The sequence below is a fragment of the Hypomesus nipponensis genome, chromosome 23 (assembly GCF_054491055.1).
Source record: "Hypomesus nipponensis isolate SF chromosome 23, ASM5449105v1, whole genome shotgun sequence".
Taxonomy (NCBI): Eukaryota; Metazoa; Chordata; class Actinopteri; order Osmeriformes; family Osmeridae; genus Hypomesus; species Hypomesus nipponensis.
Genome location: NC_140383.1, coordinates 17,326,359 through 17,342,180, shown reverse-complemented (window position 1 = coordinate 17,342,180; position 15,822 = coordinate 17,326,359). Strand labels below are relative to the sequence as shown.

At 41.7% G+C, this 15,822-nt stretch overlaps 1 protein-coding gene across 5 annotated transcripts in view; it reads left to right on the top strand.

Moving 5' to 3' along the window:
* The window catches only part of cyp27a1.1 (cytochrome P450, family 27, subfamily A, polypeptide 1.1), a 165,237-nt gene that overhangs the window by 69,218 nt on the left and 80,197 nt on the right, over positions 1-15,822 (top strand). The window contains exon 13 of one of the 5 annotated variants that reach the window (XM_084688253.1): positions 10,179-13,049. The exons of the other annotated variants lie outside the window; for them this stretch is intronic. Coding sequence (XP_084544379.1) covers positions 10,179-10,298 — 120 coding nt within the window. The 3' untranslated portion in view covers positions 10,299-13,049. Of the gene's footprint in view, positions 1-10,178; positions 13,050-15,822 lie in introns of those variants that run through there. 5 annotated transcript variants of the gene reach the window in all.

Sequence of the window (15,822 nt, the reverse complement as noted above, 5' to 3'; positions counted from 1 at the left end):
CTGGGGTAAGTGTTTGCTGCAGCTGGCGTTACTGTAATCCTACGAACAAACGCTTCGTAACTGGAAGGTTTTTACTTTTAATTGATGATATTGAACACATATGTAAAGTAATGTAACAAGCTGAGTTATTGTGTTCCTGTTATTGTCAATCGGTTAGACGAATGTTTACATGGTTTTATGTTATGTACTAATGTTATCAGCAAGGTTGATGTGGTTCTGCTGTTGAGACCTATTGGGAGGAATTGTCCTGTGAGAGGGGGGAACAACCGGGAGTTTGTGAGAGCGAGAGAGTTGGGGTTTTTTGTGAAACAACTAGAAGCATACACGGCATGGTAACGGCCAAGAGTGATAAGAATAATCTGTTTTGCCTAAATAAATGCAAGGAAGTCGCAAACCATTCCTCGCCTCCTTAATCTAACACTGCAGTATTGAGGCGAACATTACAGTAACTTGTCTTTACTCTCAATATCTTCTCCGTTTTTAATTTGAAGTAGTAGATATAGCCTACTTATGAAATCTTCCATTGCATCATCTCTCTCTCTAGCTTCATGCCTTCGGTTATTATTCAAGCCTACGGTGTTAATACATACCACTTTGACACATTTGCAAGAAATGATCCGCTGGTTAGATGTAGCATGATCTTGTTATTTACTATAAAAAACTCACCAGGGACAACAACATCAGCAACCCTGCACTACGAATTATTATTTTGATGTAATCTTAAAGTGTCTGAACAGGACTGGGTGTGCAGGCACGCATGATTAGTTTCTCCTCCGTTTTGAGATTCTAGGTTAGAAATGTTGCCAGTCTGTTGCCAATGATCAGCGGTTGCTACGTTTTTCCAGTAAGTTCAAATCATTCCAGTGTTGTCCTTTTACCTTCAAATTCGTTCAACCCAGACTTCAGCAACTGGTTTTCTGCTCAATTTTCCAATTTTCCTGCAGCTCATCTTTCAGAATTTTTCCCCTTTTAGTTTTGCATTTTTCTTCTTCTTTTCTTCTGTTTTCTGCCTTCATCTTGCACCAGGTCCTTTCAAAAATACCTTTCACAGCGGTACCTTCTAACTGCCAGTACTTTTGCATTTTTCGTATCTTTTCTGTACTTTTCTGCCTTCATCTTGCTGCAGGTCCTTTCTAACATACATTTCAGGCCTTTTGAAACTCCAGCAAATATTTTTTTGCTAAATGTTTACATTTTTATGCATTGTTTCTCTTTCTCTTTTTTCACTTTGTTTAGCGTTTTTCTTCTCTTTTCTGTTGTTTTATGCCTTTGTCCAGCTCCAGCCCCTATTTAAAATACCTTTCAGTCGCTTTGAAGCTTCAGCTTATAACTTTCTGAAAATGTTCACAATTTTAAGCTTTTTTAGCATGGTCAGCGATCTCCATTCAGGTTTTCAGCATTCTCACTGCTGTTTCGCAGGAACAGCCTTTTCTAGTTTGAAATTATATCTAGTCAATCTGTTGAAAACAGTGTTGTGTAGACACAATAGATTTATTTGTACATTTTCATTTCAAGTATCCACCTTCGTTGTTTCAGTGAGTGCTATTGGCCGTGTTGCATCTTTGCTCCACAGTTTCACTCGTTGTAAACCAACCAATCAGCGCGCTGCTTATCTATATATTCATGAACATCCCATAAAAGGAGAAAACCTAGCGTTTTTTCCCGGGAAAATTTCACTGGATGTATCAGGGGGGCATAGAACAGCACCCGGGCCATTTTCAGCCCAACCAATGTTACATACCCTATTCAGAGACCTTAAGGAACATTGTTAAATACCCCCCAAAACCCAGTCAATGACCCCTTTAATTAAATCAATTACAAGGCAAACATGTTACAAAATGACTAACCTTGATCATTGTAAATCAGAGAGAGAAAGAGTAAGAGGTGAGGAGAGGACAAGCCATCAGGAGATGAAGAATCCAAAGAACAATGCTTCACAATTCACTTTGTACCAATCAGACCACATGTTGACCCTTACCTATCAACATATGACTAGCAATGCGACAGTAAGTTACACAATGAGGTGTGAGACCTATCAAGTAGAGAATTTGTCCAGTAACTCCCAGCCTTAAGGTCGATTTAGGGTACTCTGTTTTCCGAAAAACGGACACAGGGGAACGTCTTCATCTAGGTGGAACGCCCTCTCCGAGCTCGACGTGCACCTCCTGAATTTCCTAACTATCTGTTCTAATTTCGGATAGTTACGGATACCTCCTTGGCTGTGATTGGTCGGCTAATGACATCATTACCGTTGCGCCACCTACTCTTCTGGCGGTGAATTGTTTTCAGCACCCACAGCCCATGGAGAACCATAAACGGAAAAGAGTATTGTATCCGTCCGCCCACCCATCCGTAAACTGAGTCGGAGTAGCATATACAGCCCTTTACTATACTAAATTCATACGAACATTGTTGCTGTTGTATACATTTTTGTGGATCGCTATATTAATGCCTCAAAAAACCATGGAAGCTAAAGTGGTAGGAATAGTACCCATGTCCATGATGCAGCGGGTGATCATAATGTCATAGTTGATTTGGTGATTTAGTTTGCATATTTGCAATGTGCAGGCAGTTTTGACATCAGTAAACACATTAAGTAAACACAATTCACTGATCTATACTGAAACTATCCACATTATATTGTCGTTCTATTAGCTAGCCAGCATTTCCTCCATAAAGAAAAGCCTTTGAAAGCAGCTGAATCATATGCCAGCAGTCAGCACTGCTGCATATCGGTTGTAAAAGCTCATTCGCTTCTAAATAACAGTAGGCTATAGGGTACCCAAAAACCTATTTGTGAATTGCCAATTGAAAGGTTGTCCAGCAAGTGATGATGCCTAAAGCAATGATAATCAAATCCCTGCTGTCTTTCTAGGCTAAACCGTTTGTAAATAATATTGGGCCTCATTCACCAAATGCTCTTAAGAACAAATTTGTTCTCACCCCCCCCCTTATGCAGTTTTCACGAAGATTCTGGCATTCACCAATGTTTTCTTATTTGGGATTTGTTATTAGGTAAGAACATAATTCACGCACACCCAAGAGCACTCTTACACACAATTGAGAGCTGACATTTTGGCGCAAAATAAACAGTTATAAAGTTTTTGTCCGTTCTAATTTAAAATTGAATTTTTCTCTCCTTTATAATTTAGCAACTAATTGATATAGGCCTATATAAATAAACTAGCGACTTATCACTGTATTTATAGGCCCAAAGTAGGCTTATTCCGCACACTAGGTCTACACATACACAATGGCGTATTTATTGCTGCTGCAAAATGTTGCAGATCATTCCCTGAGGAGGGAACGCATTTTCCTTGACCATACTGATTTATTTGCAGAGAGTGACGAATACCTGTTGGGATGATTTAGGCAACCAAGACCAGTCCTCATGGATATTTGTAACAGTCAACTGTCTTCTAGGCTATGTTTTGAAATATATTTTTTTGCTTCAGAATTCAGATTAAAGTTAAACCATTTATTTTTCACTTCATCAGTTCTGTGCCCTTCTCCAGATACAGCGTTCACCGCATGAGTAATTGCATTCCATCCATCGGTTTTATTTGCTGCTTTGTATTGAAGGATTCAAAATCTTTGTGTACAGAGCTATGGGGCTGTCTACGTTTCCCTACCCGCAACAGAGTTTCGGGCTGGTTCACAAAGTCCAACTGGCTATCTGTCCCTGCCCCAGCATATATTATACAGTGCAATTGAAAGAGTAATATCAAAAAAGGGTTGTGCTTGGTCTTTCGTGTATCAGGGAGTTGTTCTTCCCTACGCATCCCACCTGCTCGGGTGCACTCTCAGCCCGGTTTCAAGGTTGCTTCTGAAATGGAGAGATAACAACACAAAATACAGCCTGTTTCCCACACCCTGTGTGAGATACAATGTTTTAAGCCTGAGCACAGTTCTAAGTTCATAAGACATACATTTAATAAGCACAATACATAACTTTAATACATGCATCCTTTATGAAGAGTATTGTTCCCGTTGCTATATAGTGCACAGTGCCCATGATGCATTTGGTGATTAAGTTGCCACAATTATTAATAACTGGAATTATAGATAGTGCCATGCCCGTGATAAAGCTAATGATTATAGTTCTAGAATTGTACTGTAATGTATTATACATTCTTTAATCCCTCTTTTGATCTCTGAAAACACCAGAGATCAATCAACATAGCCCGGACCAACCACCATCTCCTCGTCCTGGTCAGTCACCCCCAGCAACGGCATTTGGAACCCCTTCGTTCGGTTCTCCACAGCCGAGACAATGATCCGGTGCACAGAGACCTGATACATGGGATACAGCAACAGCCACACAGAGCAAACATGCACAACATACCAAATATGGAGAGAAAGACAATCATGGTTTTCCAGCGGCCAAAAGTGTTATTCAGCCAATCATTCAGGGGATTGTCAATCCCTGAATTGTCGTGCATTTCTTTGGATAATGTACGCAAGCCTGCTATGGCCTCAGTCACTGATCCATCTGGGGCAGTATTATTGGGAATAAATGTACAACAAGCTTCCCCGAACATCGCGCAGACCCCCCCTTTCTCAGCCAATAGCATGTCAAGCACCAAACGGTTTTGAACGGCCAAAAGTGAGGTGGCAGAGAGTTGCTCTGCCAGTCCTTCTACTGCGTCCCTTGTCAGATTAGCCAGTCGCAAGACATTGTAGTTGACATAATTTATACGGTCTACATTTTTGTTGGGGGTGATGGGGAACAGAGCACTCAGCAGAGGTATGTTTTCGAAACCTGCGGCGATTTGGTCAGCCAATTTAAATTTGTCGGGAACCCCCCGGGGGATTCCAATAGAGTCTATGTAGGTAAGGCCATCCTGGGTTAAATCGAAATTGGTGCTCCTGCGCTGCCTAGTGGACACTTTATTCATTTGTTTATGACCTAGGAAGAAAACTGGTGTTGCCAGCCGAACGAGGGCGCATCGACCCCACCATTCTATTGGTAGCCTGGGCAACAGAGAACCTCCCCCACAGGACCAATATAAATCTGCGCGTGCCCAGGACAGGGTGTAATTACTGGTGTTCATGGTATAAGTTTTGTTACACCTGTCTTTAGGGATCATCCCCACTGCCCAAGTGACACTAGCGGAACTGCTACGGGAGAAACAAATCAGTAGGTGAGGCCCCGGCGTAAATGGTGGAGGACGGGTGTAATTAGATATGGGTGGGAAGATCTTACTGAGTTGACTACAATTGCGAGATTCTATCCCAGACAGTAGTTCTATCATGCATCTTAACCCTGGTTTGTCCGTTTGTGGAAAGAGGGGTGCCGGTTCACTGTATAAGGTGGGGCGCCCCACTGAACAAGCCATACAGTTGCCCATGTGGTTTTCCTTTGCCGTTGCCGTCAGCCACCCCAGCCACAGTTTCTGCCCCACTCCTCCGGTAGCCAACATGATAACGTCAGCAGTACTAAGTTGGGAGTAGTCGACGGAGTGGATGCTAGTCATCTGATGTATTCAAATTGGTTTAGTAGTGGAGTTGTCTGGTTGTGTAACGGGATCAAAAATATTAATTTTAATCATGCCCATGGTGTCCCCCCCAGATTATTCTACCCCCAAGATTAAGTGCACAGTGTCCTTCCCCTTACTCGTGCCCCTCAAACCGTAGGGGCCTTTAGGGAGATGTTTAAGAGTTAACTGCACTGGGTTGGACTCCGTCGTGCCCCCTCCCGCCAAACGACTGAATGTGACATTTTCCCAATATTTGTCCGCCTCCGGGGTCCAGTGGGGACCCGTATGCTTAACCACAAAAGCCCATGCCGGGCACCACTGCTCATAGATGAGTCGCCCCTGGGCACAACTGGAATGGACATAAGGTTGTGAACACAGGTAAAGGTCATACCCCCTCCATAAGCCATTTTGACCGTTACACTTGATGACGTGACAGAGTTCAAAGGTGAACGTGGTGGCACTCCCCCTGGTGTAATTAAATTCGATGCCCTGGTAGGCAGTTATGCAAACCTCTGGTGGGTTGTTCTGTCTCGCCTGTCTCTCCAACGGCTTTGGTAAATAGCAATAATAATATACTTGAAAGCCTATGACTAAGCAGAGCAGTCCCAGCAAGGCTAAACCTGTAACACACTTCATGTTGATATAGATATAACACACTCTTAAGTAAAGTAGCGAAAACCTTCTTAGTCCAGTACAATTCTAATATGGTCAAGCAGTAACACTCTTAACCGAGTCGTAACCCTCTTTTCCGGACTCTCACATTCGTAAAAGGTTCACCGGCCCTCCTGGCCCTTCTCCAACAACTCCTGCAACGTACGACTGGGTTCTGGAGCAGCAGAACACATGCTCCAGTGGTACCATGTACTCCCTTTCCCCAGCACCCTTAGGGCGTGCGAGGTTCTCTCGATGACCTTGAATGGTCCTGTCCACCGAGGTTCTGTCCACTTTCTCTTAATGGCTTTCACCCAAACCCAGTCAGCGGTAAAGGCCTTGACTGGATCCTGTGCTGTCCCCCGTTTCTCCTGTACCTGTTTAGAGAAGGATGATACCAGAGCAGACAGCTGATCATAGTATGGTTGATGCGCCAACTCACCCTTCGCCTCCAGTAGGTCCAGCCCAGCTCCCGGTCCCGGAAACTGTCGCCCCGTCAGAAGTTCATATGGGGTGAATCCTGTAGAGGTGTTCACTGAACTCATGATGGCTGTTAGGGCAATAGGGAGAGCATCTACCCAATTCATGTTAGTTGTTGCACAGATTTTGGCCAACTTGCATTTCAGATTTCGATTCATGCGTTCAACCTTTCCCTGTGACTGGGGGTGATACACTGCCCCAAACGCGTGCACCAACCCCAGACTTTGTTCTACCAATTGAAGATGTTTGTTTTTGAAGTGTGACCCATTGTCTGATCTGATTCGTTTAGGGAACCCATGGAACGGAATATAAGTGTTTGTCAAAAATGTACACACGGATTTTGCGTCCTCATGTTTTGTGGGGACAGCCTCAGGCCATCCTGTGTACCCATCCACCGCTACAAGAAGGTAGCGATGACCACGTACAGTGTTTATCATGTCGGTGTAATCAATAACTATTTCCTGACCTGGGGTTTTTGGTAGTGGAAACATTCCTTGATGTGGTTTCAGAGTTGGTCTTACATTATACTCCTGACACACCCGACATTCAGCCACATAGTTAGCCACCATGGCTGGTAGATGAGGGTGCCACCAATGTGTAAGACGCACCATCATCTCTTTATATACTGCGTGTTCTAACCCATGACTCTGTTTAAATACACCCTGTCGCATACCTGCCGGCAGAGCTGGGCGCCCGTCCGGGCCCCTCCATAGGCCCGTCCGGGCCCCTCCATGACCTTCCACCGCCCCTGTCACCAGACAGGGGGCTTTATGTGCTCCTCTTTGTCTCCACAACTCTTTTTCCTGTGGAGAGGCTGCCTCTTGAGCCTCGATTACCTGTGTCATCAAATCGGGTTTCATCTCCTGTGAAACCATTATATACATTGGGAGATAACCAGCAGCTTTCTTGGCTGCTGCGTCTGCTGCTTCATTCCCCAGGGCCACCTTTGTTTGAGACCCATCGTGTCCTTTACATTTCATTACTGCGACTTGAGCTGGTTTTAGGACAGCTTTAGCCAATTGTCTCATTTGTTTTTCATGTTTAATTGGTATACCCGTGGTTGTCAAGAACCCTGACCGCAGCCACTGACTCAGTTCCACATGGAGTGCGCCCACTACGTATGCTGAGTCAGAGAAAATATTTACAGTTTTGCCCTCAGCTCCTTCGAGAGCTTTAATCATGCCTGTTAGTTCAGCCAGCTGTGCTGACTCCTTTCCTACCACTCGTCCTGATTCGACTTCTTCAAAACCTTCTCTTGTCTGTCTGACTACTGCCCATGCAGCTTTTAACCCTTCCTCCGGATGTCTGTAACAACACCCATCTGTGAACAGTACCTCTTCTGCCTCTGCCAATGGTGTTGCACCTAGATCTGGTCGGACCTTGACCTCTTTTTGCACCCTGTGTTCACATACATGACTGTCACCTTCTCCCCCTGTCATTCCCTCTGCCATATTGATCCCTTCATGTGTGAATGTTACATTTGGTGCCCCTAATACATTGTCGATCCTGATGCGCCTGTTTGTTGTTAATGTGAACATGTTTGAATTGATGTAGGCCATAACTCCGTGTGACGTTAGTACCGTGATTGGGTGGCCCATAACTATGTGAGCCGATTTTTGAAGTAGTTTTGCTACTCCTGCCGCATGTTTTGTGCATAATGGCTGTCGTTTCTCTGTGTTGTCGAACATTATGCTGAGGTATAGCAGTAATCTCCTGCCACACTCTTTTTTCTGAAACAACACCCCATTTGCCGATAGGGTGGTTTCAGAAACATCCAAATAAAAAGGCAACGTGTAGTCCGGGAGCGCCAGTTCAGCTGCGCGGGCGAGATCCTGTTTCAATTTGATAAAAGCTTCCTCGGCCGGAATGTCCCATGCCAGGACTTTGTTTAGGTTGCGCATGCCTTGGGCGTTAATGATGGTGCGTAAGGGGGCTGTGCTGTCAACGTACCCGGGGACATACTGTCAACTAAAACCTGTCAACCCCAAAAACGACAGCATGTCCTTGACCGTGCGAGGCTTGTCATGCTGAAGAATCGCCGAACGATGCGCAGCGGACACTCCTGATCCTTCCCCCGATATAACACGTCCCAAGAAAGTGACGGAGCGACGGCAGCACTGGAGTTTGGACTTCGAGACTTTGAACCCGCAATTGAACAAATGACGCAGAACAGACCAAGATATTGGTGAATGAGGCCCAATGTTCAGTCTTATGCCTGTTTTTGGCTTGGTATATCCATATAGTTTTGGCTTGTGACAGCTAGCTTTGTGCAAAATTTCTCTATTTTCCTTACTACAAACTCTGGTGCATTAAGCGCTTAGTTTTATTTATTTGCAAATGCCTTTGTTAATTGCATTTGTTCATTAACGAAACAAAATTTACTGAAGTTGTCGTAAAACCTCCTACCTCAAGTGCACATTTGTCCAAATGCTTAGTGAAGCGTATAATACGAGCTCAACATGACTGAAAATGATGAATTGCAAAACTGGAGGCAAATTATCTTTTGAAATGTCAAAATGCTTATCCAAACAATGTCAAAAGTGACACTGCACTCCATTGGATTATAAAATGGACACGTGAAAAATATATGCTTTGCAAAGTCCCCAGTTCTCGAGATAATTGTGGGAAACTTGCTCGCCTAAAATACCATAACTAAAAAAATACACAGACAGACAGAGATTCCTGGCATTATTACAGACAAACAGACCAACAGAGATTCCTGGCATTATTAGAGAGATTTCAATTTAATTTGCACACATAATGTGCTACTGTTCATGCGTAACCCAAGATCCACACTGGGACCCAATGTTACAGTAATAATAAATAAACAATTTCTGCAGAAATGTGACAATTTCCAAACAAGTAACACTTGCCCTCATATTTGCAATAATTGGACAATAAATGAAGAACAATACATGTTTGGTCAGGATAACTGGATCAATAAGACCATTGAATGTTTATGATGGCCCTGTGTGTTCATACTTTTGACAGGGGACAACGACGTGATCATTGTCAGCTGACTATAAAATGTTAATAATGTCATGATAATGTCAGGCTACTATAGACCAACTGCAGTCTAACCCGCAACATATTTTACATTTTAGCCAATACATTACATTTTGCTAAATGATTGAAGGGTTAAACAACAAACACTCTAATGAAATAATCACCAACTAACAACACAGAAATAAATGACAGAATGGCAAAGGTACGTTCATTTTCTGACCGTGCCTTTGCTCTGTAGAAGAAGCTAGAATCTAGTGACCATAACAAGGTCCATGTCTGAAGACCTAACCGCTCTTCTAGTAGGTAAAACCGGCTTGGCGCTTCTAGTGTTAAATGTCCTACACTCTAAGTTGGATTTCCTGTCCATCGGGGGATTTATATCCTATGCTCCATGCCTTGCATTGTATGTGCTGTACCCCTGCTCTACGACATGACGTTTTTTTCCTTTAGATAGATTTGGCTTTAGCGGAGGGGTGTGTATTGCAAGACATTTTGAATTAATAAGAGTCCCTTAACTGAACTTGATTTGTGAAGGAAACATTTTCTCTTTTTTCTTTACAGATAATCAACCTGTTTGAAATTAGACCAGACCCCAGAATTGGAGAGGTGAAGGCTCTTAATCGCACTGTCTTAGTAGCAGACAGACAAGTCAATCTCCACTTCTTGGAAAGAAGAATCTAAACCAGTCTTTGATCTTTGAACACATGACATGTTCTGAACTGCACCAGGGCGAAATTCCAGTCCAAAACTCCAACTTATTGAAAAGTATTTCCAACTTAAGGTGGTGGGCCAAAGCTCAAAATCGTGCATTTAAACGATCCCTGGCGATGGAACAGCTGGATTTTTCTGTATCGCTTAAAAACTTTTCTACAACCCTTAAATGTGTTGGCATGTCCAGTTCTTGCACATATTTCAAGGAACAAACATTTAGTTTCTTTATCGACACAGGCATGTTTTCCGGACAACTATGGTCTGCATCCAATAAGAGCTCATATACAAGACACCTTCATAAAATCCTTCATAAAAATATTGTATACCCCGATATTCAAGGCGAGTAAAGTAGGAAGTAAACATTTACATGTGCATTTTGGTGAGCCGGTATATTGTCAGTGGTCGACTTGGCTTCAAATGTATGGAAAAAAGTTAAACAAATGGCTAATTCAGATATTCTCTAAAGAAACATTGCAACATTCCACATAAACAAGCATATTTGTTATATTATTGTGCTGCTATTAGTCATCAGAGCAAGTTAACAGTTAAGTGATAATGAAATGTGCAGAACATTGTTCAAATAAATGTACAGTATTGTTTTTTGTGTGTTCCCCAGACATATAATAACGACATGAATCAATGACATACGTAATTATAATTGGTCAACAGTAGGTATACCACATCAGTAAAATTTATCAATAAATATTGACATCTCTGCACAATTGGAAAACCTCATTAAATCGTATAGTGTGTCCCCAGCATAAACTATTTTTAAAATCTTATATGCTGGGGACACACTATACGATTTTTTTAATCTTATAAGATTTTCAAACTGTGAGAGAACAAAACAGGAGGACAAAAAATACCAGATTTAGCCGTTTTGCTCCTACAGTGTGTGGTCACTCTTAACACACCTCTCAACAAGGGAACATCTGATAAAATCTGCGGAACCATCAAGATAATCGGAACATGTTACCTAGGATTGTCGGAAGGGCCGAAATCGGCCCGATTATCCTGTGGTGTGTCCCCAGCATAAGTGTATCCCCAGCATAAAACATGCGAGACAGGGGTGCCCTGAGGACCTGGGTTGGGAACCACTGTGCTAGGTAATGCTGGATTTCACAGGGGTGTTACAGTAACTTCACCCACACAACAAATATAGCTAAAGCACGTAAGAGTGAAAATGCAGCTCTGGAGAAGGTTTTCTGTATTTTGTATGGCAAGATGTACAGTGGGGTCAGTGTATACAAATAACCTACTGCAAAATAAATTTTGCTGTTACAATCTCAAGTGCACCACATTTTATTTGAAAATTAGTTTACAGACATTGCATGCTTATTAAAAGCACAGACAGGACGGGCAGGGCAGAGGATGGACAGGACATAGAAGACCTATAATCTGATGTGGAATACCATGCCCCCCTAGTCGTCAGTGTCTGCTCCCATGTTTTTTGTACAATAAAGGTTATAGTGTGAAGAGATTAAAAAAAACAATCTTTAGATGTTTAAGGACAGAGCAAGAAAGACATTGACGAAGGTTAAAGGTCAGGAAATAACTTTTAGAGCGAACCGAGACCTATTGCTCGTTTGATTATGTTGACACAACTCAGTCTCTCATCTTCAGCCAGCTCAGTCTACCATCTCCAGTCAGCTCAGGGTCCCATCACCAGCCAGCTCAGTCTACCATCTCAAGTCAGCTTACATCCTCTACCTGGAACACATTATAGCATCAGATGTTTAAAAACAGTCCAACTCAGATGTTGTGTATTACTTTTTACAGGGTTTTTGGGGATCACTTGCAAGGGCTACCCCATTCAGGGTCAGCCAGTGTCATTTTTATGTCTCCACTAAACACAAGAGGAAGAGCCAAGACTACATAAACACGTTCAACATGCTACGTTTTATGGTATTCGTTGTATGTCGCAATAATTTTGTCATATTTCTTTGTGTTTTTTTTGCTATTCTGAGCACAGCCAGCTAAATCTCCAGGTCTGTGAGTGCCCAACGGTTGTAATCACCGACACTGATTTTTAAAAATGAAGAAAATAAGGTAAATTTATGACAGATAGTGACACGGAAAGCAAGTATTTAATTAAAGCTCACTGAGCTACCATTGTGGTGCCGAGACTTGTAGGCTTACTAGGCTAGCTACTTGACGCACGGTCACCTAGGTTGTTTTTACTATCAGCTGATCCTGTTACAAACCATTCGATTAGGTAACAAGTTGATACACGAGTTCTGGTTGGTCGGAGAGTTATGTAGTTGAGACGATTGCCTGATAAAGTTGCTAACTGAACTAAGCTACAGAAAAAATGTGCAAGAATTGGATGTGCCAACAAACGAAAATGTTTTAAGAAAAAAACAACGTTGATAATATCAAAAATCCAGCTCCTCATCAACGGGGTCATTTCAAAAACTAAAGAAAGATACGTGGACTCGGCCCACCACCTACTTGACATGACAAAAATAATAGGGGTTGGTGAGACCTTATAATCTCATTGTCTCTAGCACATCACTACAAACTGTTTTTATGTTTTTACATTTTATTATTACGTTGCATGGCAGCAAAGATGCATTAGCCCGATTCACTCTGGATATAATTGTCATACATTTTGTGTCAGAAAACACATTAGTTTCTCATCTTTGGAGAAAGGAAATTTGCTTGTATTGGAACTCATCAAAAGGGTACAGTTGAAACGTATAAATTGATATTTCACTTCCAGTTGTGTTGTTTTTTTCATCCAAGCCAAACTCAAAGCTTATTTTACATTTAAACAACAAAATGATTTATGTCTATTTTCTTAATTTTGGCCAAACCATAATACACAAATCTGGTAAAATGGTCCACATGTCAGCAATCTTCAAATCGAATGAGGAAAACCCCCCACATCTTTTCTTCATATTACAAAATGTAAAGTGTTGAAGAAGTCACTCAACAAAAAAACAAAAAATGTTGGATTTCTAAATACTCATGATTTGTCAGCCATGCCTTGGTTTTCCTAGAGCTTGCACATTTGCTGGTTCGGAATGTATGTGGTGTACCGCTGGTTTGCGAGCACGCACACACATTTTGTCCTGCTGAAAGGCATGCTGGGAAATAAAACAGGCCTATTCAATTACTTTTTTCCCTAATTACTAAGGGCCAGATTTGGAGAAAAAGAAAAGGGTCAAGGGGCCAGACATTACGTTTTTGTTATTCAGTTTGCTTGAACAACCTGGGTTACACCTTTTCTAATGAAATAAGAATGTCTGTGCATAAAAACAGGCATTGCTTATGAATGGGTTGATTATCCTACTGATAAAATGCTGATCTTTAATAAATGTAAAAAATGAACAAATTTAAGCTGGTGTGGTGCAAGTTTTGCGAAGCTAGCTATTTCAGCCCTCTATCACAGCCCTCTGTGACATGCTTGCGTGTAAAAAGGGCTATACAAATACATTTGATTTGATTCAGCTTCTATTCCAAACAATTTCAAACCATAATATCCGAGCCCAGTTCTGGGTTTGATTACAAGTTCGAGTACATGCGAAAATTGGTACTAGCTGATGGGAATACGCTTCCAGACCCTTACACCATACCAGATCATTTATAGGTTGAAGTCAAAATGGCCCTGTGTTGAATGGCCAAATATCTTTAATTATAGTATGGTCTGGGTGAAACCTCGATTCTGATTGGCTGCAGGGTTGTCCATTATCAGGTGATAACCAACATTATAAGTTCCAGCAAATCTGTCTGTTCACCGTTGTAAATTATTGAACTGGCTACATAGTATGACCTCGTACAATTTGTCTGAAATAAGTAAGCATACCAGGGAGTCAAAACCTCTGTTTACAATTTTGAAAGACTTTTACAAGCTAACATGTAATTACAACAATGAGTGACTTCCATATATCTTTTAACCTATTTTGAAAATGTTATTTTTATGAATTTACTGTGTCAGTGTCACGTAACTGCTCATCTTACATCCCATTTGCTATTCACTTCGTTAGTCTTGTCAATCTACTTCATACAGGCTACGGCCAACATGAAATGCCGATTATTTAGTTCATAAAAATCTTGATTTGGGGACAATGACATGGCTGGATAGCGGGCTAGTAGGGGTGGGCGATATGGCCAAAATCTCCTATTACGGTATGAGTAATTTTATATCACGGTTACGGTATATATCACAGTACAGTAATTGTTCTCTAAATTCAATTAAGAAATGGTACAAAATAACCATACCGTACTTCATCATAAGACTTGATTATTTATTACAAACAAAAACAACTGCCTCACATGAGACAACACTTGAGTTAAAAACAAAAGACTCTAGAAGTTAAGAGTATGAGTGTTCCGATTGGCTGATGGGCAGTCATGCCATTCGTATGGTGACCTACTCACTAATTAAATGCAAGTGTGATAATAAATGATTTTTTTGACAAGAGCCTCGTTAGAGCTACTAGGTTTTAAATTGCCACCCTTATTTGGCACCAACATGAAGTGCAGTAGGCCCTACATGTGTAACTTGACCTCTTTCAATTGGTGTGAACTGTGAACTTGCTGCATGCCCCCCTCCTATGGACAAAGTAACTCAAAGTTCACAGACTTAAATCAAGTGTTTCTTACACATAATTTTCCATATAATATAAGATCATTTTACTTGAATTGCACATGTAACCGGGTAGCTCTAGGACCCAGGAGCTTTAACTCACAGCTGGCGCTCATTTCTTAATGAGGCCCGCAATAGTTTAAGTAGGAGTAGTACTGGAGGCAATTGTTGGCTGTTTGAGTAACCCAATTCCTTAGGCATCAGTTCCAAGGTCAGCGGGATATTGACGGTGATCAAGTGAGTTGCGGGGTCTAAACGCAATAGCAGTCGGTATGTTTTGATCGTAAATTATTAATTTGTAAATACTGCTGCTATTGTATAATTAATACATGCATCTTCTACTACAGGTGTTTAGTTCCTGCAACTGTTTTTCCCACATTTAGATTTATCTTTGTTTTCAAGTTGTTTGGTTTGAGCAGTGGTTTGTTGTGCTTATCTAGTGTGCTTTGGTTTGCCGTGAATTATTTTTATAATGTACTATTAATTACCTTTGGATGTTATTATTGTGTATAAAATAAAATGTTGTATATTTTTGATACCACAGTCTCTGTACCGTTCATTTGATTGGACGGGACACAAATAGTAGTTATAGCATTTCGAACTAAGGGTCTCTCACCCCATCTGTGAGAGTGGCGTAGTCAGTCCCCCCGCCACATATGGCGTTGTCGGCAGGATCCAGAGGCTGTGGTATTTAGTTTTTTTTGTTGGTTTACCTATTTTGTTGCAATATTCGTTTTGTGGGAAAAACAGTGGTGGTCATCTGGGGCCTCATCGCCCCTGGATATCCTTTGTGTGGACTTTGGTGACTGACATCCAGTGGACATCAGTACTCTACTGGGCGCTGAAAGACTGTTAGTCATGTCGGAGGACAATGTTCAGGAACAATTAAGAGCTCTTGCCGAA